Source organism: Enhydra lutris, unplaced genomic scaffold (assembly GCF_002288905.1).
Source record: "Enhydra lutris kenyoni isolate GAN:26980312 unplaced genomic scaffold, ASM228890v2 scaffoldscaffold10, whole genome shotgun sequence".
Lineage (NCBI taxonomy): Eukaryota > Metazoa > Chordata > Mammalia > Carnivora > Mustelidae > Enhydra > Enhydra lutris.
In genome coordinates this window covers 44,437,396-44,463,883 of record NW_019154094.1, presented here as the reverse complement: position 1 = coordinate 44,463,883, position 26,488 = coordinate 44,437,396, and the positions used below count along the sequence as shown (strand labels likewise).

The 26,488-nt window shown below is 42.8% G+C and overlaps 1 protein-coding gene across 1 annotated transcript in view; it reads left to right on the top strand.

Moving 5' to 3' along the window:
• Window positions 1–18,491: 18,491 nt before the first annotated feature.
• LOC111144228 (chromosome unknown C3orf20 homolog) overlaps window positions 18,492–26,488 on the top strand; it is a 76,356-nt gene continuing 68,359 nt past the window's right edge. Inside the window, exons 1-3 of the mRNA XM_022498440.1 lie at window positions 18,492–18,972; window positions 19,706–19,846; window positions 26,152–26,271. Coding sequence (XP_022354148.1) covers window positions 18,492–18,972; window positions 19,706–19,846; window positions 26,152–26,271 — 742 coding nt within the window. The remainder of the gene's footprint in view (window positions 18,973–19,705; window positions 19,847–26,151; window positions 26,272–26,488) is intronic.

The following is a 26,488-nucleotide window of genomic DNA, read 5'->3' as shown; positions in this document are numbered from 1 at the left end:
TCCTGTTTCCTACCCGCTTCCTTGGCTTATTTGATTTAAGGATTCCATTCCTTTCCTTTTGCAAATACTAGCATGCAGCTCTCTTTTCCCAAGGATTCAGCTTCCATATCACTTGGTGGAGCGTCTATCAGGAGGCATGTTTGCCTGTCAAAGTGGCAAATGAGGGAACACTGTGCAGGGCAAAGTAATCTAGTCTCCAAGAAGACCCTGAAGCCGGTGGACTATTAAGCAATAACATTTGAAATGATAAGGAAGACCAGGGAGTAGAACCTCGTAATCCAAAAGGGTAAGAGGTGAAGTCACTTATATTGTCACCACACATGCCTGGTGGGTATTCATTAAGTGTGTGTGGAGTACCTGGGGCCCATGTGGAGGCTATCGGACCAAGTCAGAGAGTGAGATGCTTTTCAGCTTAAGGGTTACTTTTTCAGCTGGGCCTGTCTCTCTGCTGTGCCCACTGTAGGCCCTCATCACTTTCAGGAGCCACATCACCTCAGAAGTCTTATTGAAATAGATCTGGGCTGGAGTGCGAGGCAGGGAGGTCCCTTCATCTTTACTAACAGTGAATTAGTGAGCAGAGCTCTGGAAGCCTTTCCTGTGCCTAAATACATCCTGTCCTCTGCCTCCTGCACCTCAGTGTCTTCATGGCTCCAGACAAGCAGTGGGAGTTGGCCACCAGATCTTCCAAGTGCCAGAAGGAGCCTGTACTCCTGTGGGCTCCAGTCCACATAGTTTCAGTGATATTGATGGGAGTGCTCATTATGGATTGCAAACTGGAGTCCAGAAAAGGTCAACAACTTGTCCAGGGTCATGTAGCATCCCAACGGCAGCTCTGGGACTTATATGTAGCTTATTTAAGCTCACGTTTGCTCCAAATTCAGTTTTTCCACTGCCCTGTGCTCTTAGTGTTGTCACTCCAGTATCAAGTAGTACTAGATGAAAATCCCAAATTCTTGCAAACTTAACCTCTGAACTCCATGTCAAGGGCAAAGTTGCCTGTCCTAAGGGTCATTCTGTTAGTCTGATCAGGCAAATCTCTTTTTAAAGATACACATTAAAATCAACTGACCCAGCCATCTTTTTGCAGAAATTGGTAAGCTGATCCTAAATTTGTATGGAATTGAAGAGACCCAGAATATCCAAAACAATCTGAAAAAGAACAAAGTTGGAGGACTCTCACTTTTTTTTTTTTTTAAGATTTTATTTATTTATTTGACAGAGATCACAAGTAGGCAGAGAGGCAGGCAGAGAGAAAGGAAGGGAAGCAGGGTCCCCACTGAGCAGAGAGCCTGATGCAGGGCTTGATCCCAGGACCCTGGGATCATGACCCGAGCCGAAAGCAGAGGCTTTAACCCACTGAGCCACCCAGGCGCCCCGGACTCTCACTTTCTATTTCAAACTTACTACAAAGCTACAGGAATCAAAGCAATGTTGTACTGACATAGGATAAGTATCTAGTTCCATGGACTAGTGCTGAAGGTCCGAAAAGAAAGCTCTGTTTCTGTGGTCAATTCATATTTGACAGTGGTGCCAAGGCCATCCAATGGGGAAAGAATAGTTTCTTCAAAAGATGATTTTGGGACAGCTGACTATCCACATGCAAAAGAATGAATATGGACCCATAACTCAGGCCATAAACAAAACCAACCTAATGTCAAAATGGATCAAAGGCCTAAACATAGGAACTAAAACTACATAACCAACTGAAACAGCTTTTGGGCACAAGGAGAGGAGACAGAAAAAGAAAAATTGGAATAGTAGAAAGAAAAAAATAGAATTATTAGTTATACTGGGAACATTGGAAAATGGAAAAATGGAAGGAAGGAAGAAAACAGACAAATGAGAAATAGGGAAAAGGTATGGTTATAACGTAGAGCAGAAGGACTTGGGCTGTATGTGGAGAGGAGATGGGAAGGCTAGTCAGGCAGCAGTAATCCCTGTGGGAGCCAGTGGTCATGAGAGGGAACCCGAAATAACCTTTTGTTGCTCAGGATGGCCCAACCTAGGGTGGATGGTAAAGCAGTCTGCACGTTGGCTCATGGTCATTGTCGACTAGTAACTAAGTCAGATTTTCTCTAGGATTTCAAAACTATTTTAACATTTCTCATCCTGTCTTAGCATACAGGTTGTTTAGTGTTTCAGGAGCCCAGTTGTTAGTTACATCCTCTTGCCTTTTAGACCCAGAGTTCAGGTGTTGACACAATTTCAGTTTTACCATTTCTCATGGGCCTGTTTTATAGTGTGTTTCCAGCAGATGGCGCCAGCATTCTCAAGACTTCAGATTCACTCTGCAACAGCACCACCCAGTAGAAATATGACGTAAGCTGTCTGTTTTCAGTTTTCTGGGAACCACATTAAAAAAGTGAAATTAATTTCATGATATACTGTATTTAATCCAGTATATCTAAACTAGTTCAACATTTAATTATATTTAAAAATATCCAGATATTTTATATTTCTTTGCACACTGAGTTTTAAAAAATCTGTATATCCACCAGCGGTACATCTCAATTCAGATGCTAAATTTTCATCAGGAATACTTGGTCTATATTTATATTTCTTAGAAAATACAGTGAAAAGGTAGATTCACACACCCAAGTTCCATACACAAACATTTCTAAGTTTGCCAGTAACTGTATCAAATAACAGTTCTTTTTTTAAATTTTTTATTAACATATAACATATTATTAGCCCCAGGGGTACAGGCAAATATCAGTTCTTAATACAATTTTACTTCCTTAGTCATACTAACCACATTTCAGGTACTCAGAAGACATGACGCTACTGCATAGCACGACTCTGCATGATCTGTTTTTTATATGCTTTATGGTCTGACTACACGTAATCCTTCCATTAGTGACTAAAGGTCTGATAAACATTTCTTCCAGGCATGCATTAAGCACTGAAGCTATTCTTACCACAGTGTTTAATTCGGAGGCAAGGAGTCATGAACTCTTCTGTCAGAAAACACGACCACACCTTACTCATATCTTTGTAAAGCTAAGCGAAATGTTTTGGATCAGAAATTGCTTTGAATTATTTGTTTTCACTGTAATCTTTCCTCTATGCCTTTGTGTGTTTTGATATAGTCCCTTTGAATTGGCTAAATAAATCATTTTGTTCGCTTGCAAAATTCCCGAAGGAGAAACTTTAAATCCATATACATGAGATTCCTGCTATGTTTAGCCATACATTTGCCAAAGACTTGTGGGATCATTTATTTCCTCTTAAAGCCACAGTGCAGCCTGCAGGATGGTTTTCAGCTAACCTTGTTGTGACATCGAGAGGAGGCAGTAGAATTTAGAATTTGGAACAGGGGTCGGTACTGGTCTTTACAGTTAATACAACATAGAGGAGCCACGCCATATGTATTTCGTTTCTTTTTCAGCCAGTGAATTGAACTAAGTCAGTTATATGTCAGGCAGTTTGTGTAAAAAGCTATATGGCTAAGGTAAGTGATGATAATTAGAATTGTTGACCCGCTGGAAACAGAGAGAAAATGAAATCCCCAGGCCCTCCCGCCCAGCCTTTGTGAGCTGCCTTAGTGAGGCATTTAGCTAGTGTAGATTATGGACATCTAGCTTAATGTTTAACGTTTGGGGTTGGGGGTAGAGAATGATGTAATAGGTGTACATTATTGTGTAGGAAAACTGGAAGATTAATGAAACGAAGCAAGGTGTTTTAATGAAAACCTGGCACTCAGGCCCAGTATTGATCTGTTACCATGTTTCTTAATAAATCCCGGGCTGCATTTATATACACATGCATACTAAGTGCATTTTGTCCAGTGATGGGAATGGTCAGATATATTTCTTCTTTGTCAACCTCAATTTAAACAGCTGCTTTCTCCACCACATTTCTAACTGCCACGTTCTTCCTGACTCTGAAAGCTCACCTGTTTGGTGGCAGGTTTGCCTGGTGGTAAGTGTTTTCACTGGGGTATGTTGTTTTCTCTTTCTCTTTCTGAATGTTTTTAGCAATGAAGCTTCCATGAACTTGAACTTGGGGGTAGTTATAGACACTTGACCCCTCAGTGCCCCTTATCCATCACCATACATACAGAATTCCCTGCCCTGCCCCACACCTCTCTGTGCATGTTGTTCAGGGTTGTTTACGAAAACTAGAAACACAAAAGTACACCCTGTTCACAGCCCAGGTCTCCCAGGTCACAGGTACCTCTGAGAACAGTACTGCTGTCTTTATAGGGGACCCAGGATTGATTGTCTTCTTTCCAAAAATGAATTGACTTTTTAAAGTCAAGGTTTAATTTACATATAACATTAGTTTCAGTTGTACAACCTAATGACTTGACATTTGTATAAAGTGATCACTGTAATAAGTGATCACTGTAATAAGTCTAGTTACCCCCATCACCATACATACAGAATTCTTTTTCTTGTGATAACATTTAAGATCTACTCGCTTAGCAACTTTCAGGTAGGCAATACAGTATTAACTGTAGTCACCATGCTGTACATTACACTTCCATGGCTTATTTATTTTGTAACTGGAACTTTGCAGTTTCTGACTCCCTTCTACCCATTTTGCCCACCCCCACCCTCTGTCTCCGGTGACCACCAGTTGGTTCTCTTTTTGTGAGCTTGGCTTTTTGGCTTTCTGGTTTTGGGAGTTTTCAGATTCCACTCATAAGAGAGATCATATGGTATTTGTCTTTGTCAGACGTCTTTCACTTAGCATGATGCCCTCATCCATGTTGGAGATGGTAAGATTTCCTTTTTTGTGGCTGTGTAATATTCCATTATAGTTATGAATCACATTGTCTTTATCCATTCATCCATCAGTGAACACTTAGGTTTCCTTCCTATCTTGGCTGTTGTAAATTATGCTGCAGTGAACATGGGGGTGCGTATATCTTTTCCAGATGGTGTTTTTGTTTTCTTTGAATAAATACCCAGAAGTGGAATTCCTGGATCATACAGTAATTCTATTTTTAATTTTTTGAGGAAACTCCCTATTGACTTCTATAGTGGCTGCACCAATTTACATTCCCAATAATGAGTGTACAAGGGTCCCAGTTTCTTCACATTCTCTCCAACACTTGTTATTTCTTGTCGTTTTTATGATTGTCATTCTAACAGGTGTGAGATGATATCCCATGGTGGTTTTTTATTGCATTTCCCTGATGATGAGGAATGTTGAACATTTTTTCATAATTTACAAAAATCATCTTTACCTTAGAAGAGGCTTTATAGCTCTGCTTCCAATTATAATCTACATGAGTTTTAAGGGATGTGTGATCAATGTAAACATACCATTTTAAAAAATAATCTTATTTATTTATTTATTTATTTATTTGAGAGAGAATCAGAGAGCATGAGCAGGGAGGAGAGGGAGAAGCAGGCTCCCTGCTCGATCCCAGGACTCCAGGATCATGACCTGAGCCGAAGGCAGACGCTTAACCTACTGAGCCACCCAGGTGCCCCCAAAATAATGTTTTTAAAACTGAGCTGCTCAGATACTTTTTTTTTTTTTAAAGATTTTATTTATTTATTTGACAGAGCGAGATCACAAGTAGGCAGAGAGGCAGGCAGAGAGAGAGAGGGAAGCAGGCTCCCTGCTGAGCAGAGAGCCTGATGCGGGACTCGATCCCAGGACCCTGAGATCATGACCTGAGCCGAAGGCAGAGGCTTAACCCACTGAGCCACCCAGGTGCCCTGCTCAGATATTTTTAATTGCTACCTAATAGTTCATGAAATTAATCTACATTGTTGTTAAACACTTCCTCAGCTGTTGGCTGGCTGCATTATTTCACTATTAAGAATGAAGAGGCTGTAAGTATCTTTTTGTTTGGCTCAACCAGCATTGATCTGTACTAAATAAAGTAGCTTCTCTTCCTCTTTTAACCCTCCCCCCACCCCCGCCTGGCATTACTTTCAGGAGTGAGATCACTTGGTCAAAGGGATGATCATTTTTATGTTTCTTGATGGGTCTTGCTGGGAGACCCATCTTAATAAGGGCCTTTCGTGTCATGACAAATCTCCCTGGTGGAGGTTGCAAGTGGCTGGCAAGTGAATGCCGCTCCAGGATGAGGTGTGACCATGAGGTTTCAGTCTCCCGTGTAAACCTTCCTTGGTGGCAGGCACTTAAGCTTAATCGTGTGTGGTGGCCCCCACTCTGCTTCCTCTCAGATCACTTCTCTCTCTAGCTCAGCCCTTCTCTCCTCCTCATCTGCTTAGAGAGCTTGAGCATCTGTCCAGAGCATGCTTTATGTACCGAACAACAGAAAGCACACTGTCTTCATTTTCCTAGTCCCATCTCCACTTCCTCGTTGCACTGAACAAGGGCTCATTCTCCTGCCTGTCCTAGCCGACAGCTGGGCTTGCTCACAGACTGCAGGCATGCGGTTACATCTGCACTGCTTTCTGTCTTTACCAAAGGGTTTCTGATTAAAACTATAGGAAGCCAGAAACTAGAGATAATAGCAAAGAAAGCCAGGACCAGATGACCTGAGAGAGCTAAGTTTGATTTTGTTTTTAAGTATACAGTTATATGTACTTTTAAAAAAGTATTTATTTATTTGAGAGAGAAAGAATATGCACAAGCTGTGGAATGGGATTGGGCAGTGGGAGATGGAGAAGCAGGCTCTCCGCTGAGCAGGGAACTTGACTTGGGGCTCAATCCCAGGACCCTGGGATCATGATCTGAGCCGAAGGCAGATGCTTACTCAACTGAGCCACCCAGACATCCCCAGCTGTATGTATTTCTAAAAAGTATATTCTTGGGTCAGTGTCAGTAATGGGAAGGAAGGATGCCCTTTTCTTCTAAACCTATACCCAATGTCACCCCTCAGCTTCCTTCTAACTACATGTACTTGCTTTTCCCAAAGCCTGTTCACGATTTCCCTACTTTTCACCCCTGTTCTGCTTGTGCTCCACTGCACCCCTGGCAGTTTGCTGTGTCTGTGCTTTTTAAGTACCCTTCCAGGTGCACCAAAGACTGGGAGTCCCTCTTCACTGTAGGCAGAAATCAGGGTACTGTGGGAGTGGTCCCTCTCCTTGGCTAATGCCTACAGCAGCTGGGCTGCTCATACTCCTTCCACTGCACTGCCAGCGCCTGGGAGGAGCACCCTAGAATACAGATGCGCCCTCTGCTTACAGTCCTTCAGTGGCGTCCCGTCACCTGCAGGATGAAGTCCGGGATCATGGTCCCACAGCTGGCCCCGTTCTGCCCCTCCTGCTCCACACTAACCCACAGAATGCTCTGCTTGCTTCTTGCTCCCCAAACTTGCCAGTTTAGAGCCTCTACCTCGAGCAAGCGTTGTGCCCACCACCTAGAGTGTTCTTCCTTTCCTTGTTTGCTAGTCTAACCTGTTTGTGGGTCAGTTTCTCTCATTTCCATTATGCAACCTTCTTCACCCACTCCAAATAATTTCCTTTTTCTATTTAACATTCACTGAGCACTTAACTGTGCTAGGCATTGTGCCAACCCTGTACATGCATCGTCTCACTTAATTCTCACAGTCTGGGGAGGTGGAGACTAGGGCCCTTGAGATCATCACAGAGATCAAGTGCCAAGCTCAAAGTCACATTGCCTGAGCTCTTAGCTGCCCAGCCACACTGCCTTCTCTGGGCTTCCATTCTGCCTTGCAGAAAGCACTCTGACTTGTCATTGTAGCTTTGTGTGTGTGTGTTTCTCCTCTTGGATCTGTCCTCTGGGACAGAGCAGCCAGACAGAAAATGGAATGAAGGTGGCACTGGGCCTGTGGTCATCTTCTATATGCTTTATAAACTTATCACACAATCTTTTCATTTCTTTGTGGGAGGTGATTCTTGAAACTTCGCTTATGGCCATCTGCATGGGTCCATTAGGCTATTCATGGGACTTTGATGCCACAAATATTTTTCAGCTTCTGGTATGTAGCAGCACTGTATTTAGTAATATGGACATTATAAGAGGGAGAGAAGACATGACCTCTGCCATCCAGTTGCAGAGATGAGATTTACCACATGGGATGTAACTGGTGACTGAAGACAGTACATTTGAATACTTGATCATATAACACATGCAAATTCTTCGGTAGGACATACAAGGACGTTTTGGCATCTGATTTGAGACCACTTTTCCAACTTTATCTGCTACCCTCCTGGAGACCCCAGGCATACTGATATGGTTTGCAGTTCTCTGAACCTACCATGCTTTAAGTGCCTCTGCTCCCTTGTACATCCCATTCCTTTTGCCCAGAATGACAACTTCTGCTCATCTTTTGTAACCATCTTCAATGCTGCTTCTGTTAGACCTTTTTCTTTGTGTTTTCATGGCCTTTGTACATTTTTCTATAGTGTGACCCTTATATTGTCTATAAATCAGTTTTGTAAGTCTGATGTGTCTGTTAAACATTGAGCTGCTTGAGGGCAAGGCCTGTGTCTCAGTGATGGAAAAATGAAGGACAGAATTAAAACTGGATACATACAAAGGAGGGTGGGTTATGTTCTGACATGGCTGGTGGTCAGGAATCACACTTGACTGCAAAGATAGAGATCTAAACAAAGGGGCTCATTCTCTCCTGTGAAACAACTTTAGAGGTAGGTAGCCAAGTGCTGGTGCAAGGGTGCTGCTGTGTCATTAGGAGCCCAGGCTCTGCTGCTCTGCTCAGCCACCTTCATGCATGGCTTCCCTCTCCAAGCTAACTTCCTGGCTCTAAATGGCTGCTAGAGCTACAGCCACTTCATCCATTCCAAATGAGAGGAAAGAGAATGGCTGTGAGGAAAGAACAAAGTTCTGTGAAGGTAGCCTCCTTTAAAAACATGGCTCAGGGCCACACCTAGCAGCTCCACTTTCATCCCATAGGCCAGGATTTAGTCACATGAGCACCTCTAGCTGAATTTAAGAGATAAGTATATGGTGGTAAATACAGGTCTGGGCACCTGGGTGGTGCAGTTGGTTAAGTGTCCAACTCTTGGTTTCAGCTCAGGTTTCAATTTCAGGGTCATGGGATCAAGCCCTGTGTCTGGCTCTGCCCAGTGTGGAGTCAGCTTGAGTTTCTCTCTCCCTTTCCCTCTGCCCCATTACCCCTACTGTCTGAAATAAATCTTTAAAAAAATGCAGGTAAATATGTTATAAATATAATAAATATTTATGTTGATTATATTTATTATAGCACTTACATAATTAAATGTAAATGTAAGTAAATACATGATAATAACTATTTAATTTAAAATGACATTTCTTAAAAAAAAAAAAAAACAGCTTTTAGAACCATAGTCTTTTCTCCAAAGGTGGTACAAATTGCTCCATAAAACCATGAAAGAATGCTCACGTTCATTAGTCATTAAGGAAATATAAATAAAAATCATGACGAGATACCACTTCACACCCTCTAGAATGGCTCTAGAATCAGAAAGACCTATAATAACAAGTGTTCACAAGGACATGGAGGAATTAGAAGCCTCCTACATTGCTGGGGGGACTATAAAACGGTATAGCCCCTTTGGAAACCAATCTGACAGTCCCTCAAAAAATTAAGCACTGAGTTACCACACGACCCAGCTATTCCATTCCTAGTGTACAGCCAAAGAATCGTGGTGAGGATGTCTGTCCACACAAAAACTTTTACAGGAATGTTCACAGTATTACTATTCATAATAGCCCCAAAGTGGAAGCAACCAAATTGTCCATCAAATAATGAATGGATCAACAAATTGTGGTATAGCCACATAATGGGATATTTTTCTGCCATAAAAATGAATGATGTAACTGACACATGCTCAACATGGATGAACCTCGGAAATACGCTGAGTGAAAGAAGCCAGTCACAAAAGACAACATAGTGTATGATTTCATTTATATGGAATGCCCAGAACAGGCAAATCTATAGAGACAGAAACTAGATTAGTGGGTGCCTAGGAGTGAGGAGGAATGTGGAGTGACTGCTAATGAATTTCTTTTGGGGGTGATGAAAATGTTCTAAAATTAGTGGTGTCGGTTGCACAACTTTGAATATACTAAAAACCATTGTACACTTTAAAAGGGGCACATTGTGTGAATTATATGTGTGAATTATATCTCAATAAAACTGCTTTAGAAAGCTTTTATCTGTTTGGAAGACATATCTTCATAATTGACCTCAAAAGAAATGAACTGGTAGGGGGTGCGATGGGGAGGATTTCCTCAGACCAGTTAACATTTCAAGGACTGTATTTGTCTTCTCTTCATTGGAGTCCTGCCTTTAAAAAAAAACAACTGCCCTTCTTGGTCGGGGTCAGATCCCTCTGGCTGGTCGCCCAGATGACTGAGATTCTGAGTGGTTTCTTTGTTCTACAGACTTATCATTTAAAAAATGAAGTATTTTTCTGAGTCTCCAAAGCTGAGGAAAAGAGATGCTAGAGGGTCAGCAAATAGACATAGGAAGCCACTTATCTGGAAACCAGGATGTCAGAAGGGCTTGCTCTGTGGAACTCTTGTTCCTTGGAGATTTTGTTGCTGATAGATGGGCAGAGGCAGCTGAAGGGCTGTGAGGAAAGACTGTGTTTGGAAAGCTGTGCTGGGAGTCTGCACACAGGCAACTCCTGCCCGACCAGGAGTTCTGTATTGTCCTCAGGGAAATGGGAGAGATAATAATCTTATCCTGGGTGGTCACACCAGATCGTGCCTGTGAACCTACTCAGCAAATGGGAGTGGTGCACCCCAGCGGTGAACTTGGGGTGGCTCCAGAGGACGCTGTTAAAAGGTGAAAGAATGAGGATTGTCTGACAGGAGAAGAGCACCATGGACATGGTGGGGAGTGGTTGTCAGGAAGGAAGGTAGAATTGACAGTGATAAGGCTGTGGTAATAAGGATTGTCAGAAGGCTGGCCAGCAGTCCTTCCTCAGCTCTAAAGGCTGACACTATAAGACCCTCTAGTACATTCCTAGTTTGCCTTTGGGGCCACTTAAGTCAGACAGCAGGGGCAACTGGCCTACACTGCATGGGAATGTCAACAAAGGTGATTCCCTTAGGTCTGCCTTTCCTTCATGTTCTGGATTCTTTCTTTCCTTCCCTTTTTTATTTTTAAGATTTTATTTATTAATGTATTTATTTGAAAGAGCGTGCACACGCACATGAATGAGGGAGGAGGAGAGGCAGAGGGATAAGCAGACTCTGCTCTGAGAGTGGACCCTGACATAGATAGGGCTTAATCCCAGAACCCTGAGATCATGACCTGAGTTGAAACCAAGAGTCAGATGCTTAACTGACTGAGCCACCCAAACATCCCAGTGTTCTGGATTCTTGAGCACCTTTTGCAGAGTCTCATGTTCTCACAAAGCCCCTCAGGAACTAAAAGAAATAAATCATCATTTTTGTGTAATGCGAGACCAAGAAGTGACCTTACATTTTTGTCAGTGTAGTGATATATTACTAAAGAATGTCCTTACAGGGCTCATTTTGATCAGATAAATGAAACCTTCAGATCTGATTACAAAACCCTTGAAGTCTATTTGTGGATTTTCCCAGCCATTTTTGTGCTTATTAAACTGTGCTTCATACTCCTTCTCTTCAACCAGTGGTCTATTTAGAGAGCCTGATGCGGGACTCGATCCCAGGACCCTGAGATCATGACCTGAGCCGAAGGCAGAGGCTTAACCCACTGAGCCACCCAGGTGCCCTGCTCAGATATTTTTAATTGCTACCTAATAGTTCATGAAATTAATCTACATTGTTGTTAAACACTTCCTCAGCTGTTGGCTGGCTGCATTATTTCACTATTAAGAATGAAGAGGCTGTAAGTATCTTTTTGTTTGGCTCAACCAGCATTGATCTGTACTAAATAAAGTAGCTTCTCTTCCTCTTTTAACCCTCCCCCCACCCCCGCCTGGCATTACTTTCAGGAGTGAGATCACTTGGTCAAAGGGATGATCATTTTTATGTTTCTTGATGGGTCTTGCTGGGAGACCCATCTTAATAAGGGCCTTTCGTGTCATGACAAATCTCCCTGGTGGAGGTTGCAAGTGGCTGGCAAGTGAATGCCGCTCCAGGATGAGGTGTGACCATGAGGTTTCAGTCTCCCGTGTAAACCTTCCTTGGTGGCAGGCACTTAAGCTTAATCGTGTGTGGTGGCCCCCACTCTGCTTCCTCTCAGATCACTTCTCTCTCTAGCTCAGCCCTTCTCTCCTCCTCATCTGCTTAGAGAGCTTGAGCATCTGTCCAGAGCATGCTTTATGTACCGAACAACAGAAAGCACACTGTCTTCATTTTCCTAGTCCCATCTCCACTTCCTCGTTGCACTGAACAAGGGCTCATTCTCCTGCCTGTCCTAGCCGACAGCTGGGCTTGCTCACAGACTGCAGGCATGCGGTTACATCTGCACTGCTTTCTGTCTTTACCAAAGGGTTTCTGATTAAAACTATAGGAAGCCAGAAACTAGAGATAATAGCAAAGAAAGCCAGGACCAGATGACCTGAGAGAGCTAAGTTTGATTTTGTTTTTAAGTATACAGTTATATGTACTTTTAAAAAAGTATTTATTTATTTGAGAGAGAAAGAATATGCACAAGCTGTGGAATGGGATTGGGCAGTGGGAGATGGAGAAGCAGGCTCTCCGCTGAGCAGGGAACTTGACTTGGGGCTCAATCCCAGGACCCTGGGATCATGATCTGAGCCGAAGGCAGATGCTTACTCAACTGAGCCACCCAGACATCCCCAGCTGTATGTATTTCTAAAAAGTATATTCTTGGGTCAGTGTCAGTAATGGGAAGGAAGGATGCCCTTTTCTTCTAAACCTATACCCAATGTCACCCCTCAGCTTCCTTCTAACTACATGTACTTGCTTTTCCCAAAGCCTGTTCACGATTTCCCTACTTTTCACCCCTGTTCTGCTTGTGCTCCACTGCACCCCTGGCAGTTTGCTGTGTCTGTGCTTTTTAAGTACCCTTCCAGGTGCACCAAAGACTGGGAGTCCCTCTTCACTGTAGGCAGAAATCAGGGTACTGTGGGAGTGGTCCCTCTCCTTGGCTAATGCCTACAGCAGCTGGGCTGCTCATACTCCTTCCACTGCACTGCCAGCGCCTGGGAGGAGCACCCTAGAATACAGATGCGCCCTCTGCTTACAGTCCTTCAGTGGCGTCCCGTCACCTGCAGGATGAAGTCCGGGATCATGGTCCCACAGCTGGCCCCGTTCTGCCCCTCCTGCTCCACACTAACCCACAGAATGCTCTGCTTGCTTCTTGCTCCCCAAACTTGCCAGTTTAGAGCCTCTACCTCGAGCAAGCGTTGTGCCCACCACCTAGAGTGTTCTTCCTTTCCTTGTTTGCTAGTCTAACCTGTTTGTGGGTCAGTTTCTCTCATTTCCATTATGCAACCTTCTTCACCCACTCCAAATAATTTCCTTTTTCTATTTAACATTCACTGAGCACTTAACTGTGCTAGGCATTGTGCCAACCCTGTACATGCATCGTCTCACTTAATTCTCACAGTCTGGGGGAGGTGGAGACTAGGGCCCTTGAGATCATCACAGAGATCAAGTGCCAAGCTCAAAGTCACATTGCCTGAGCTCTTAGCTGCCCAGCCACACTGCCTTCTCTGGGCTTCCATTCTGCCTTGCAGAAAGCACTCTGACTTGTCATTGTAGCTTTGTGTGTGTGTGTTTCTCCTCTTGGATCTGTCCTCTGGGACAGAGCAGCCAGACAGAAAATGGAATGAAGGTGGCACTGGGCCTGTGGTCATCTTCTATATGCTTTATAAACTTATCACACAATCTTTTCATTTCTTTGTGGGAGGTGATTCTTGAAACTTCGCTTATGGCCATCTGCATGGGTCCATTAGGCTATTCATGGGACTTTGATGCCACAAATATTTTTCAGCTTCTGGTATGTAGCAGCACTGTATTTAGTAATATGGACATTATAAGAGGGAGAGAAGACATGACCTCTGCCATCCAGTTGCAGAGATGAGATTTACCACATGGGATGTAACTGGTGACTGAAGACAGTACATTTGAATACTTGATCATATAACACATGCAAATTCTTCGGTAGGACATACAAGGACGTTTTGGCATCTGATTTGAGACCACTTTTCCAACTTTATCTGCTACCCTCCTGGAGACCCCAGGCATACTGATATGGTTTGCAGTTCTCTGAACCTACCATGCTTTAAGTGCCTCTGCTCCCTTGTACATCCCATTCCTTTTGCCCAGAATGACAACTTCTGCTCATCTTTTGTAACCATCTTCAATGCTGCTTCTGTTAGACCTTTTTCTTTGTGTTTTCATGGCCTTTGTACATTTTTCTATAGTGTGACCCTTATATTGTCTATAAATCAGTTTTGTAAGTCTGATGTGTCTGTTAAACATTGAGCTGCTTGAGGGCAAGGCCTGTGTCTCAGTGATGGAAAAATGAAGGACAGAATTAAAACTGGATACATACAAAGGAGGGTGGGTTATGTTCTGACATGGCTGGTGGTCAGGAATCACACTTGACTGCAAAGATAGAGATCTAAACAAAGGGGCTCATTCTCTCCTGTGAAACAACTTTAGAGGTAGGTAGCCAAGTGCTGGTGCAAGGGTGCTGCTGTGTCATTAGGAGCCCAGGCTCTGCTGCTCTGCTCAGCCACCTTCATGCATGGCTTCCCTCTCCAAGCTAACTTCCTGGCTCTAAATGGCTGCTAGAGCTACAGCCACTTCATCCATTCCAAATGAGAGGAAAGAGAATGGCTGTGAGGAAAGAACAAAGTTCTGTGAAGGTAGCCTCCTTTAAAAACATGGCTCAGGGCCACACCTAGCAGCTCCACTTTCATCCCATAGGCCAGGATTTAGTCACATGAGCACCTCTAGCTGAATTTAAGAGATAAGTATATGGTGGTAAATACAGGTCTGGGCACCTGGGTGGTGCAGTTGGTTAAGTGTCCAACTCTTGGTTTCAGCTCAGGTTTCAATTTCAGGGTCATGGGATCAAGCCCTGTGTCTGGCTCTGCCCAGTGTGGAGTCAGCTTGAGTTTCTCTCTCCCTTTCCCTCTGCCCCATTACCCCTACTGTCTGAAATAAATCTTTAAAAAAATGCAGGTAAATATGTTATAAATATAATAAATATTTATGTTGATTATATTTATTATAGCACTTACATAATTAAATGTAAATGTAAGTAAATACATGATAATAACTATTTAATTTAAAATGACATTTCTTAAAAAAAAAAAAAAACAGCTTTTAGAACCATAGTCTTTTCTCCAAAGGTGGTACAAATTGCTCCATAAAACCATGAAAGAATGCTCACGTTCATTAGTCATTAAGGAAATATAAATAAAAATCATGACGAGATACCACTTCACACCCTCTAGAATGGCTCTAGAATCAGAAAGACCTATAATAACAAGTGTTCACAAGGACATGGAGGAATTAGAAGCCTCCTACATTGCTGGGGGGACTATAAAACGGTATAGCCCCTTTGGAAACCAATCTGACAGTCCCTCAAAAAATTAAGCACTGAGTTACCACACGACCCAGCTATTCCATTCCTAGTGTACAGCCAAAGAATCGTGGTGAGGATGTCTGTCCACACAAAAACTTTTACAGGAATGTTCACAGTATTACTATTCATAATAGCCCCAAAGTGGAAGCAACCAAATTGTCCATCAAATAATGAATGGATCAACAAATTGTGGTATAGCCACATAATGGGATATTTTTCTGCCATAAAAATGAATGATGTAACTGACACATGCTCAACATGGATGAACCTCGGAAATACGCTGAGTGAAAGAAGCCAGTCACAAAAGACAACATAGTGTATGATTTCATTTATATGGAATGCCCAGAACAGGCAAATCTATAGAGACAGAAACTAGATTAGTGGGTGCCTAGGAGTGAGGAGGAATGTGGAGTGACTGCTAATGAATTTCTTTTGGGGGTGATGAAAATGTTCTAAAATTAGTGGTGTCGGTTGCACAACTTTGAATATACTAAAAACCATTGTACACTTTAAAAGGGGCACATTGTGTGAATTATATGTGTGAATTATATCTCAATAAAACTGCTTTAGAAAGCTTTTATCTGTTTGGAAGACATATCTTCATAATTGACCTCAAAAGAAATGAACTGGTAGGGGGTGCGATGGGGAGGATTTCCTCAGACCAGTTAACATTTCAAGGACTGTATTTGTCTTCTCTTCATTGGAGTCCTGCCTTTAAAAAAAAACAACTGCCCTTCTTGGTCAGGGTCAGATCCCTCTGGCTGGTCGCCCAGATGACTGAGATTCTGAGTGGTTTCTTTGTTCTACAGACTTATCATTTAAAAAATGAAGTATTTTTCTGAGTCTCCAAAGCTGAGGAAAAGAGATGCTAGAGGGTCAGCAAATAGACATAGGAAGCCACTTATCTGGAAACCAGGATGTCAGAAGGGCTTGCTCTGTGGAACTCTTGTTCCTTGGAGATTTTGTTGCTGATAGATGGGCAGAGGCAGCTGAAGGGCTGTGAGGAAAGACTGTGTTTGGAAAGCTGTGCTGGGAGTCTGCACACAGGCAACTCCTGCCCGACCAGGAGTTCTGTATTGTCCTCAGGGAAATGGGAGAGATAATAATCTTATCCTGGGTGGTCACACCAGATCGTGCCTGTGAACCTACTCAGCAAATGGGAGTGGTGCACCCCAGCGGTGAACTTGGGGTGGCTCCAGAGGACGCTGTTAAAAGGTGAAAGAATGAGGATTGTCTGACAGGAGAAGAGCACCATGGACATGGTGGGGAGTGGTTGTCAGGAAGGAAGGTAGAATTGACAGTGATAAGGCTGTGGTAATAAGGATTGTCAGAAGGCTGGCCAGCAGTCCTTCCTCAGCTCTAAAGGCTGACACTATAAGACCCTCTAGTACATTCCTAGTTTGCCTTTGGGGCCACTTAAGTCAGACAGCAGGGGCAACTGGCCTACACTGCATGGGAATGTCAACAAAGGTGATTCCCTTAGGTCTGCCTTTCCTTCATGTTCTGGATTCTTTCTTTCCTTCCCTTTTTTATTTTTAAGATTTTATTTATTAATGTATTTATTTGAAAGAGCGTGCACACGCACATGAATGAGGGAGGAGGAGAGGCAGAGGGATAAGCAGACTCTGCTCTGAGAGTGGACCCTGACATAGATAGGGCTTAATCCCAGAACCCTGAGATCATGACCTGAGTTGAAACCAAGAGTCAGATGCTTAACTGACTGAGCCACCCAAACATCCCAGTGTTCTGGATTCTTGAGCACCTTTTGCAGAGTCTCATGTTCTCACAAAGCCCCTCAGGAACTAAAAGAAATAAATCATCATTTTTGTGTAATGCGAGACCAAGAAGTGACCTTACATTTTTGTCAGTGTAGTGATATATTACTAAAGAATGTCCTTACAGGGCTCATTTTGATCAGATAAATGAAACCTTCAGATCTGATTACAAAACCCTTGAAGTCTATTTGTGGATTTTCCCAGCCATTTTTGTGCTTATTAAACTGTGCTTCATACTCCTTCTCTTCAACCAGTGGTCTATTTTTTATATATATTTTATATATATATATATATATATATATATATATATATATATATATATATATATATATTCTTAAGAAGACAAGAACAAAACACAGTCTAGGAATATGGCAGGGTAAAAACCACCAGAATACCTAATGGTGTTCAGCTGACTCAGACATGATTATGCTTTCTGCTAACCCACATATGTCTACTTGATGAGCACTCAGAGCCCTCGAGAAGTTCTATTAGAATGGGAAAATATTTATTATATAGTTCATTGATTTTAAGGTACGTGTTTTTTCCATTTTAACATCTCTTAAATTGTGATATCTCTTACAGTCAATGGCATCTTACATTGATTTTTTTTCTATCTTGTAAGTTGATGAATCTTACAATCAATTACATCAAACCTTGATTTGATGAAATGTGGCAAATATTAGTCATTGAATTGAGAGAATTTATATTCTCCTCATTCTTTCCCGTCTGCCTTTGGATGTACATGCTGAATAATCGCATGCCCATCCTTGCATTGCCACCAGGAACTACCACATCACCGTTTTCCAGAGAGCCAATAAAACATCTTTTTTGTGTTTGCAGGTTTTAATTCATAGACCACAAGCAGATCTTCCACCCCCAGGTCTCTGACTATAAAAGGTACAGTGGAACCTTTCTCCTTTCCATTCTTGCAGCACCCCAGGGTTCCTCCTAGAGGTACTCAGTTTGTATCACTGTACCTGGAACCATTTCTGGAATCCGGTTATCTCCAAGGCTCTTTCCAAAGTAACCCACTAACGTGGGTTCATCTGATGTTGTCTCTGGGAAGAAAAAGGAGGAGGGACATCCCTTTGCCTTCCTGTGTGAGGAGGAGTCTTATTCTTCCTGGATAGGACCTGCTGGCTCAATGACCTATAAAGGCCGTTTCATCACTTCCATTCTGTCTGTCTCCAAGTCTTCACCCTAGGTAAGAGCTGTCCCTTTTGTTTTCCTCTCAAGGGGCTCTGACTTTCTACAGCTGCAGGTCCATCTGGTCTGAGATGGACAGTATTACCTAGCAGGATGCATACTGTACCAACATGACTGACATCAAGAGCAACCGAGAATTGTACCAGCAGTACACAGCCTCGGCTCCCAGGCTGCTGGCCCGCATCTCCAGACTGCTCATCAGTTGCCGGAACGCAGGCATTTCTGTACCTAAGGGCATCAGGAACATCTTTGAGTTCACTTGGGAAGAACTCACTGCTGACCCCATGTTGCCTACCCCATCCAACATCGTGGGCCTAGAGATCAGCATTGGACCCCCACCCATGGTGCTCATGGAATTAACCCCCGCACAGGCCCCTGTCCAGAAGAAGCCACCACCACCACCACCATCAGCACCACCACAGCAATTGCTGCCCACATCCACTGGGTCAGCCAAGTTCACCCAGTCTCCCACCCGTGGCCATCTAGCACACTCTAGCCAGGAGACCCTGCACAGATTCCAGCAGCAGTCCATCCACCTGCTGACAGAGCTGCTCACCCTGAAGATGAAGGCCATGGTGGAGTCTGTGTCTGGTAAGGCTGGCTCACCAAATTCTTCTCCATTTTTTCTGAGTCCAGAAGGATCTGCCCAGACCAATGTGTGTGTCCACCACAGCCATCCCAGACAGGTATATAAGGATATGCTGGGGCTAGGTGGCAACCATGGGTCTGCTGTAGGAATCCAACCCCTTCCCACAACCCCCTCAGGAGTCATCCTCCCACCCCTCTCTGTTCTCCAGTTTTCCGTCCCATTTCCTCAACATTGCTGAATCCAGACTGGAAGGTAGGCTGTGGAGAACAGTGTGAGGCCAGAGGTACTGAAGAGTGAGTTTGTAGAAATGATGCAATGGTAGAAGAGAGGAAGCACCCAGGAGGAGGGGGTAAATTGAGAGGACTAATTAGTGGTTAGCAAGATCATCCATGGCAAGGGTATAACCCAAGATCAAGGAGGGGAAATAAAGCCATACCAGTAACTGAGCCTTCTAGATGTTTCTAGAGGCTTCTAGATGTTATTTTACATACTAATGGCGTCAGTACCCTGGTCTAAGGGTAAGGAAGAAAGAAGGGTAAGCAGGGGAAGAGAGCAAAATACCACCTGACAGGTTTGGAGAGGTCAAGACCTTCCATTAGGAAGACCCTTATACTTGCTTACCCTAGGAGTAGATCTTCCATCTACCCTTATTTCCTTGGCCATTTACAGAGGTCCTTTCCTGGAAGCATTGGCCCCATGTGAGAGGAAAATGAGTTGCTTCAATGATTCTTTTAGTAGGTGCCAATCCCCTGGATATCACAAGGCGCTTTGTGGAGGCCAGCCAGCTCCTCCACCTCAATGCCAAGGAGATGGCTTTTGACTATCTGATCGGCACAATGGGAAGAAGTAGCCGGAGTGTTGGACAGATGGGGAAAGGTAGGTACCCAAGCTTCAGCCATTAGCTGGAAGTTCAAATAGTGCCAATAAGAATGCAAGATAGAAAGGTCAGATCACCAGTTTAAACATTTGACATCTCCAGAAGTTGAGGTGAGTTCTCAAACAGAGAGATTCTAGAGCAACAGAGATTCTCAAATGCTGTAATTGAGTATATAAAGTGGTACAGTTCCCCTGGAGAGCAGCTTGATGGTATCTGCAAGGCGGGAGATGCTCTAGCATCTTATAGCCCAGCAATGTCTCTTCTAAGTCATTCCCTAGAGCTGTGCTTTTCAAACTATCTGTGGTGAAGGACCAATCTGTAAAATTGCCAATCTCGCGTGGATTGACCTTTTCAAAAATATGATGTCACAGTAATGTCAGATTACCACCAAGTTTTCTAAATGTTTACTCTTAATTTTCGAGCTCATCTGGTCATGGCCTGGTGTGGATTCACAGCAGTCCACTGGCCACACTTGAGAGTCACATTTGGCACACGTTGGGCAAGTTGTACCAAATGTTTATTTCAGAACTGCTTAGAATGGCAAGGAAAATAAAATTGGAAGCACTCTAAATGTCCCTCGACAGGGGAAATACAAATGATAGTCTGTTTAGACAATGGAACATAGTGAGCAGTAAAAACCAAGCGCTTGTACAGCATGGGGACTGTAGACAATAATATTGTAATAACTTCACATGGTGACAAGTGGTGACTACACTTACTGTGATGAACATTTTAAAATAAATACATTTTTAAAGTAATATTTACACCTGATGTGGGGCTCGAACTCATGACCCCAAGATTAAGAGTCACACACATCACCAATGAAGCTGGCAGGGTGCCCCCCTGGAGCATTTTGTAATGTACACAAATATCGAATCACTATATTGTATAGCTGAAACTAATATAATAGTGTATGTGAACTGTACTTCAATTAAAAAGAAAATAATTAATAAAAACCAAAATCAGAACTAAAACACAGAGATCAATATAGTTAAATCTCAACAAATAGTGTTAAGCAAGTAAAGCAAGTTTTAGAAAGATACATTTGGTATAATACTATTTAAATAAAATTTTAAAAATAAGTAACATATTGCATATGAGTACATTATGCAAAGAGTAAGTATAAAAACATGAAGGGGAATGCTAGGCGCAAAGTTGGAGGAAGTGTGCTCTGGAGAGGGGTGAAGGGGAACAGGATCTGGAAGACACAGCCATTCGGTCCTGTCTAATGTAGCTCTTAGGTGTGATGTGTGCTGACAGCCCAAGTAGTTGGAGATCCACATGTAACTTCTGACTCACCCAAAACTCAACTATTAGTAGTTGGCCAGAAGTCTTACTGATAACATCAACATGTTTGATTAACACGAACTTTGTATGTGTGTGTACCATACATTGTTTTCTTACAATAAAGTAAACTAGAGAATAGAGGATGTCATTAAGAAATACCTAAGGAATAGAAAATACATTTACAGTACTTAACCATTTTTATCAGAAAAAAATTTGAATGTAAGTGGACCCACACAGTTCAAACCCATGTTGTTCAAAGGTTCATTTTGAATGCCTAAAAGTCATGCTCACTGTTAGGAGGTTTTGTGGGGAAGCGAAAAACATTTTATCTCATCACCATTCACCCTTACCTGTAAAATCCATTCCCACCTAGCATCTCTCCCTGTCCACTGGATGTTGTCAGGATTCCCTGGATGGTCAGAGGTTCAACATCCGATAATATACATGTGCAGTACAAATAAATGGCACAGTAAAATTGCCATCCTTGGGGGGAAAATGAGCTTCATGAGGTCAGTGGAAGTGATGTTGGAAAGCTGCTCAGCTCCCACACAGAGCCTCTGATGCTGGCGCAGTGGAGCAGAACTAGTCAACTGCTGGAAACAGGAAGCTCGTCTGGGGCAGCGACCCCATGGAGAAAGGATGATTCGGTTATCAAAGTGTTAAAAATAAAAGCTGATAAAGGGAGGCACCTGGTGGCTCAGTCAGTTAAGGTTAAGCGTCTGCCTTCAGCTCAGGGCACGATCTCAGGGTTTTGGAATCAAGCCTGGAGTGTGGCTCCCTGCTCAGCAGGGAGCCTGCTTCTCCCTCTGCCTCTCCCCCTGCTTGTGCACTCTCTGTCTCTGTCTCTCGCAAATGAATAAAATTTTTTAAAAAGCTGAAAAGCCTTTGGATATTTTTGCAAAGGCAAATATGGAGGGACTTGCGTTTTATTGCTCTATTGTATTTATTTTTCAGGAAAAAAGAAAACCACCCCACCTCAAAAAAATGACAGTCATTTTTATTGCTTTAAAGAATTAGTGTGTGTTTACAATACCAATAAAATTTTGTTAAATACAAGGTAAAATAAAGTTATTTTGATAACTTTTTTTTAAGATTTTATTTATTTATTTGACAGAGAGAGATCACAAGTAGATGGAGAGGCAGGCAGAGAGAGAGAGAGAGAGAGAGAGAGAGGGAAGCAGGCTTCTCGCTGAGCAGAGAGCCCGATGCGGGACTCGATTCCAGGACCCTGAGATCATGACCTGAGCCGAAGACAGCAGCTTAACCCATTGAGCCACCCAGGCACCCGATAACTTTTTTTCGAGAGAGAGGGTGTATGTGAGCATGGGAGGAGGGGTAGAGAGAGAAGGGAAAGAGAGAATCCCAAGCAGGCTCCATGCCTACCACAGAGCCGGACTCAGGGCTTGATGTCATGATCACGAGAATCATGACCTGAGCTGAAATCAGGAGTCGGACATTAAACAGGTGCCTCTATTTTGATAACTTCTGTGTTTTTGAGCCTCAATCTTAAGTATGCTTTTTCTTTTTCCTTTTATTAAATTTTTTACATTTTTAATTTTTAAAAAGATTTTATTTATTTATTTGAGAGAGAGAGAGAGAGAACACAAGCAGGGGAAGGGGCGAGAGAGGGAGAAGCAGACTCCCTACTAAGCAGGGAGCCCGACTTCGGGCTCAATCCCAGGACTCAGATCATGACCTGAGCCAAAAGAGCCGCTTAAGTGTTTAATTTTAATTCCAGTGTAGTTAACAAAGTGTTATATTAGTTTCAGGTGTACAATATAGTGATTCAGTAATTCTATACATTACTCAGTGTTCATCATGATTAAGTGTACTGTTAATCCCCTTCACCTGTTTAATTCCCCCACTTAATCCCCGCCTCCCCTCTGGTGACCATCAGTTTGTTCTCTGTATTTAAGAATCTGTTTCTTGGGGTGCCTGGGTGGCTCAGTCATTTAAGCATCTGACTCTTGATTTTGGCTCAGGGTCATGGTATTGAGCCCTGTGTTGGGCTCCATGCTGAACAGAGAGCCTCCTTGGGGTTCTTTCTCTCCCCCTGCCACTCCCCCTGCTTATGTGCTCCTCTGCGCCAGCATCAGAGGCTCTGTGTGGGAGCTGAGCAGCTTTCCAACATCACCTCCACTGACCTCATGAAGATCATTTTCCCCCCAAGGATGGCAATTTTACTGTGCCATTTATTTGGACTGCACATGTATGGTTATCAGCATACATGGATTCCTGCACCTTGTGTTCTGTATAGAGCTTAGAGATCCATTTCATTTGAGGGGGGATACTGTCTGATGGTCTGTTGCATGGGTAGGAAAGTCCCACCCAGCCCAGCCACCCACCCTCAGACCTGCCCATGATGCCCTCCTACCTGAATAAGGTGTTCTCTCACCTTGAAAAGAAAATGGTTGTCACCATTAGCATTCTTCCTCATAAGGTGCTTGAGCGTTCTTGCAGGATCGCAGACTCTCACCAGTGATACAGTGGCTTCCTGCATCCCTTGTGGGTTGTGGTTAATCTGGTGCAGGAGAATTTTCGGAGAGCTGAGCTGAATTCTGGAGAGGCTTTGATGATTTCTGCATCCTGCTGCATTAGCAGACTGTTCCACTCTACTCACTAGGAAATCTCTCACTTTTTGGCATGAGTGTTCCAGATACTCCTCTTTAAACAAGCCTAGAGTTTGAAAAAAAAAAAAAAAGTCTAACCAATAAAATATAAATGAAAAATAAAATATAAATGAACCAAAAAATATAAATATAACCAATAAAATATATTTATAAACAAATAAAATATAAATGTGATCCATTTCTCTTAGAAAAGCACTGATCCAGGAAGGCCTTAAATTAGCCCTCGTGGGGCATTAAAAAGAAGATTCAAACCCTGTTGACTTATTTTACATGACTTCTCTTTTTCTGGACCGTCTTATTACATGAGGTAGACCAAAGCTGTAACTGGGTCTGGAGTAGTCTTCCCTTAAATCTATAGCCAGAATGCTCCCCTTGCTAAGGTAGCATGTCCTTAGTGGTAATGGTAAGCCTGTGTCCTGCCTTTTCTCCTTTCCAGTACCTACTAGTCCTGCCATGTCATGAAAGAAAACTCCTCCTTGATTTTTAGTTGATGGCAATATTATTAAGTAAAACATATATAAAAAAAGAAAGCAAATAATCTTGCTATCTTTACATAAAGCTATTTTTCATTTTTGCTGTCTCTTCTGTGGTTTTTCCATCTGTCTATCCCTGTCTCTCTCTCTCTCTCTCTCTCTCTCTTTCTCTCCAAAAGTATTTTCCTATTTCTCAGTTGCCTATACTTAGACACAGATGTTTGCCATCATGGTTATATGCTTTTAATAATTGTCATTTTAAGTGACAATTTAATGTTTATGTTCTGTAATTAACCAAATGCTTATGTTTTCAGGTTTCTTACCATTAGTATAATATGCACTGTAATATGCAACTTTGGTTTCTATTGGTTATAAAGACCAATCTCCTAGAAGAGGGATTACTGGAGCAGAAAGTCTCAGTATGTGTACATCTCTTGCTAAATACTGTTTTCTAGATGGATTTTGTCTACACCAGCATGGTTGACCAGTTTTATCCTATCTTTATCAGTGTTAGCTTTTGTTAATTTCTGCTAAAATAGAAAATACTGAAAGTTGGTCCTGATCTCAACTTTTGGATCCTAGCGAAGGTTATTTTTTGCCTGTGTGCATTATCCAGTGTGCAGTCTCTGGTTACAGTCTTTGTCTATTTAGGAGGTCATGTTTGCCATTTTCTTTATGAATTAGAGTGAATTGTAATAAATTGCTTAACATTTCCTAACAATTTCATGCCTAACCAGTGAAATGACCATATTTGGGGGAAGAATGAACAAATGATTTGATGAGGTTTTTGTAAGTGTGATCAAGATTTTCTACTAGTGGCGCACCTGGGTGGCTCAGTGGGTTAAAGCCTCTGCCTTCGGCTCAGGTCATGATCCCAGGGTCCTGGGATCGAGCCCAGCATTGGGCTCTCTGCTCAGCAGGGAGCCTGCTTCCCTTCCTCTCTCTGCCTGCCTCTCTGCCTACTTGTGATCTGTCAAATAAATAAATAAAATCTTTTAAAATTTTTTTAAAAAAAGATTTTCTACTAGCGATGGGGGTACTAATTTTTTTTAAAGTAGGCTCCATGCTAAGCATGGAGCCCAACGCAGGGCTTGAACTCATGACCCTGAGATCAAGACCTGAGCTGAGCTCAAGAGTCAGATGCTTAACTGACTGAGCCACTCAGGAGCCCCAGGGTTACTAAATTTTAATTCTCAAGTGGTCAGATATCAAATGACTCTACATGAGACAGTGTGATTCTGCAAGAGACTGATCCGTTGAAGAAGCATCTGATTTCTGTGCCTTGGATAAGGGAATGGCCCGGTGTTACTCTCTCCACCTAGTGCAGCACTTATGTCTGCATTTACCCTCGCAGTTATCCTGTCACCTCTTGTGGTTGCTGCTCCCTGCTTCCTGCACTGGTGTCATTTCTCTCTTAAGGGATATTGTAGTTGGGGGATGGGTACTGTAGAAAGGAATCTCAAAGATTTCCCTTAGTTACTCTGAGCCTCCTCATGCATTAAAGAAGTCTTTTTCTTCCAAGATCTGGTTGTTTTGTAACAACAAGGGCACTTTAGAGTACCTACTCTACCATACCACTAGAGCAGAAAGTCCGTATTACATTTTTGGTTAAAAAAAAAAAAATTGATTCATCTCCCCCTCTGATTTCCATGAGAGACTATGGACTCCAGGAATCAAACTGAGGGTTTTAGCAGGGAGCAGGGGTAAGGGATGGGTGAGACCAGTGATGAGTATTAGGGAGGACACGTATTGCATGGAGCACTGGGTGTTATATGCAAACAATGAATCATGGAACACTCCATCAAAAACCAATGATGTACTATATGGTGAGTAACATAATAAAAAATTATAAAATCAAAAAATAAAATAAAAATTGAAAAGTTGAAGAAAGAATCCCTTTGTCTTCCACTCCAGATTCCTTCATGAACACTCCAGCCATGGGAGTGAACACGCCTTACCAGCTTGTCTATGAGTCCTCCACTGGCTGTCTGAGCTTTTCCCTCTCAACTGGAAGGGAAGTCAAGAAGAAAACAGGTAACAGGGGTGCCTGGGTGGCTCAGTGGGTTAAAGCCTCTGCCTTCGGCTCAGGTCATGATCCCAGCAGGGTCCTGGGATTAAGCCCCGAGTCGGGCTCTCTGCCCCGCAGGGAGCCTGCTTCCTCCCCCTCTCTCTCTGCCTGCCTCTCTGCCTACTTGTGATTTCTCTCTCTCTCTGTAAAATAAATAAATAAAGTCTTTAAAAAAAAAAAAAA